This window comes from Suncus etruscus, chromosome 15, assembly GCF_024139225.1.
Source record: "Suncus etruscus isolate mSunEtr1 chromosome 15, mSunEtr1.pri.cur, whole genome shotgun sequence".
Lineage (NCBI taxonomy): Eukaryota > Metazoa > Chordata > Mammalia > Eulipotyphla > Soricidae > Suncus > Suncus etruscus.
The window spans coordinates 35,831,096-35,835,210 of NC_064862.1; the positions used below are offsets into that span (position 1 = coordinate 35,831,096).

Consider the following 4,115-nt stretch of genomic DNA (forward strand, 5'->3'; position numbering starts at 1 on the left):
GTTAATTCTGTAATTGAGCTCACATTGTTTTATTTCTTTATTTTTTTATTTCTTTTTATTTCTTTTATTTTTTTATAGTCTTTGAGTCACACCCAGCAGCGCTAAGGGGTTACTCCTGGCTCTATGCTCAGAAATCGCTCCTGGCAGGTTCAGGGGACCATATGGTGTGCTGGGATTTGAACCACCGACCTTCTGCATGCAAGGCAAATGCCCTACCTCCATGCTATCTCTCTGGCCCCTCACATTGGTTTTTCACCTGTAAAACTTTCAGTGCTGCAGCCTTACATCTCTCCTTATAGACTGCACTGTTTCTGCCGACTCACAACTATTTTCTACCCACCTCTCTCTAATCAACCCCATTCATCCATTCCAGCCACATTGACCCTTCTGCTCATAACAAACTTTTCTCTCAATCTAAATACTTTAATTGTGTTGTGATTCTTCTTTGGGTTATATTTCATGTTTTGTGGGATGTGTATAGCATCCCTATTTTCCAGATGACAAGTTTCCCTAACTATAGTAAACAAATACAGGGGACGAAGTGGTGGCACATGGGGTATGGCATCTGACTTGCCTGTGCTAGCCTAGGGCTTCAATCCCCCAGTGTCCCATGTGGTCCCCCAAGCCAGGAAAGATTTCTGAGCACATAGCCCAGAGTAGCCCCTGAGCATCACCAGGTGTGGCCCAATCCCTCCCCAAATACAAGTTTCATATTCCACTGTCTGAACATAACACATTTTTGTTTATATGTCCAGATGTGAGAGTACTCATTTGTGCAATTTGATTATCTGTTTACTCCTTTTTTTATACAAAGCACTCAGGAACAAGTTTTTCTTTTTATAAACATAAGTTTTCATCCCAAAGTGTAGAAAGTCCAAGTATATGTTAACATTCTACTTGATAAGAAATTGAATGGTGTATATTTTAAGAAGTTGCCTAGTTGTCTGCCATCAGTGTATGAAGCTTTCAATTTCTTTACACCTTTATCAACAGATGCTAATATCTCTCTTTAGAGTGTCAGCCACTCTAGTCTATGAAAAATTATTTCCTAATTAATGTTTACTCACCAATGACCAATGTTCGGGACTGAATTCTGATGAGCTGCGTTATTTTTCTCAAAGGTTGAGCAGGTGCCTGTGAGAGAGTGAGAGAACATCATAAATAGTATGCTTTCATATGTATTAGCTTTTGGGTAGTTGATTATAATTTGACCCAAATCTCTTTGAGACATAATTTGTTACTTATTTATGTATCAATATAACATAACATAACATATTATTATTATTATTATTATTATTATTATTTGGTTTTTGGGTCACACCGGCAGTGCTCAGGGGTTACTCCTGGCTAGCTCAGAAAACGCTCCTGGCAGGCTCGGGGGACCATATGGGATGCCGGGATTTGAACCACCATCATTCTGCATGCAAGGCAAATGCCAATCTCCATGCTATCTTTCCAGCCCCAATATAACATATTAAAATATTTCTTAATATTCTAACATATGTCACTATAATAAATTTCATCTGGAATTGGCACAATCATTAATCATCCACCAAATACTGTTAAATATTGCTTAGAATTTTATCAATATTTAATGTCATGAGTAAATATGTTTGTGTCAAATATGTGTACCTTTAGGTATCCAGGGACCTCCTTAGCATAACTCAGGAGACTGCAACTTCTAAGCGACAGTTCAATGTGAAGTTCTTAGGAACGGAGGTGCTCTTAACAGCCACAGTAGCGAACACCAGAGCCGCCTGGCGATGCTTGGAGGAGCTACCAAGTAGCTACCAAGAGGTGCTTGAAGTTTATGTGGTGCCGGGGTCCAAACTCAAGACCTAGAGCATAAGACAGTTGTGTCCTTGACTGCTTAACTGACCTCACACCAAATCTATTAAAATGCATTTACAACTCTTTTTTTTTTTTTTTTTTTGGTTTTTGGGCCACACCCGTTTGACGCTCAGGGGTTACTCCTGGCTATGAGCTCAGAAATCGCCCCTGGCTTGGGGAGACCATATGGGACGCCGGGGGATCGAACCGCGGTCCGTCCTACACTAGCGCTTGTAAGGCAGATACCTTACCTCTAGTGCCACCTTCCCGGCCCCACAACTCTTATAAATAGCTTCCTAAAACATAGACAAATTTTATTCATCTTTAAAATTATGGGTATGAATCAACTACAGTAACAACTCATGGGTTTTCTGTGAAATCATCAATAGTATGCCATTCTGAATAGATATATTCCCTATTTTATTTGATGTCACTCTCAAAGTTTCCTTTTTGTGCCTTTTTTCTCCAACAGTTTGGTTTGATTTTTGATTCTAGAAAAACTGTCTTTGATATAATCAATAATAAAGCTTAGGCTCTGAAAAAAAAAATTTTTTTTTTACATTCCACCAGTAGGGGGAACCAAGCATCTATGCTAAAGTCATTAAAAAGAGTTAAGTGAGGTCATTGAATAAGGAGCTTGGCTCTAGAACTGTGCCTGTGCTCACTGATGGGAGACTCTGCAGCTGTGTCCTCTGTGGCCTGGCAGAGTTCCCTCACTGCTTTCTCTAGGGGTGAGCAAACCTCTCTCCTTATTTATGAGTTAGGGTGTGAGCTGATACATAGCTGAAGAGTGACAGGAAGGAAGCTCATTTGCATGGACAGTCTAGTCTCTGGCAGAGGATGGGGAAGAAAAGGAGCACAGAAGCATCCCAGCCACACCGGGCATCAGGCTTCTGTGTGCACCATGAACTGGATTCCTCTAGCTCTCCTGCTCCTCTCTCACTACACAGGTATGAACAGGGCTCAGGGATCTCCAAGAGAGCTTCCTTCTTGTTCATCCACTTGATACATGTTCTTTTGATCTTTGTGCCAGAGTAATGAGACTCTTTCCTTGTAGGTTCCCTTTCCCAGCCTGTGGTGACTCAGCAGTCCTCCATGTCTGCATCCCTGGGAACAACAGCCAGAATCCCCTGCACCCTGAGAAGTGACATCAGTGTTAGTGGAAAAAACATGTATTGGTATCAGCAGAAGGCTGGAACTCAGCCCCGGTTTTTCCTGTACTATTACTCGGACACAGACAATAAGCTGGGACCTGGTGTCCCTAATCGCGTCTCTGGGTCCAAAGATACCTCCACAAATACAGCTTATTTGCTCATCTCTGGTCTGCAGTCTGAGGATGAGGCTGATTATTATTGCCAAGTATCTTACAGTAATGCTCACACAGTGCCAGAGACAGATGAGGAAGTGGGACTAAAACCCTCAGTTACTTAGTTTCCCTGACCCAATTTTTTCATCTTCATGTAATATTTCTATTCCATCATCACTCATTGCATCATGGTTTGGATGTTTTCTAGGTTGTAGAACAAGGGTTATTTTTGTGTGTGAGGTAACAGGTTTGATTGTTGATACCACCAGCACAGCCACATGTGTTCTCTGGCACCAATATGTGATTGCTGTTGCAAAAGAAATTAAAATATGCCAATGCTAGGAACTGACCATGACTTTCTCAATAGAGAGAATTGAACAGTTTTCAATAGTAAAATACCAATAAGATAGAAGTTAGTTTTCATCCATTTGACAATGTATAGAAAATTCCTAGGAATGATATCCTCTGTGTTAGATAGCAACAGTGACACACAGATACTAAAAGACATAAAGTAACTGTATGTCTCTAAGATATATTTTGTGTGTATCTTCTCTGGAGGAATTCCACTTTAAAATGAACACCAGGACATGATTCTGTGCAAGAAAAAAGTTCCTTCTGATAATTGTTTCAGCCTTCCACACAGAAGACCATGTTCTAAGAGTGAGAAATTTATTCAGCTAAAATATTGCTTACAGAATTTAAAATGATAAGTGAAATAAAAATTTACCAAGATAATATGTGATAATAATCTAAGCAGTGTAGGAAATTTGGGGACATGGCAGTGTTTAGCAGTGTTCAGGGATTACTCCTGATCTGAACTCTGGGATCACACCTGGTGATGCTCAAGGCACCATACAGGGTTCTGGCAATCAAATTCAGGTAAGCCACATGCAATGCAAAACAAACAAACAAAGAAACAAACAAAACTGCTGCTGTGCTATTGCTTTGACTCCTTGGTTTTGTAATTTATACATTTCTA

The 4,115-nt window shown here is 40.3% G+C and overlaps 2 gene segments (V, D, J or C); both read left to right on the forward strand.

Annotated features, from left to right (window-relative positions):
* LOC126029807 (immunoglobulin lambda variable 1-44-like) overlaps positions 1-1,842 on the forward strand; it is an 8,175-nt gene extending 6,333 nt beyond the window's left edge. The window contains 1 exon segment of the V gene segment in view: positions 1,639-1,842. Coding sequence covers positions 1,639-1,842 — 204 coding nt within the window.
* An 892-nt stretch (positions 1,843-2,734) lies between these two features.
* On the forward strand, positions 2,735-3,261 carry LOC126029808 (probable non-functional immunoglobulin lambda variable 11-55). The segment is given in 2 exon segments: positions 2,735-2,780; positions 2,888-3,261. Coding segments are annotated over 2 exon segments (420 nt in total).
* Positions 3,262-4,115: the final 854 nt, after the last annotated feature.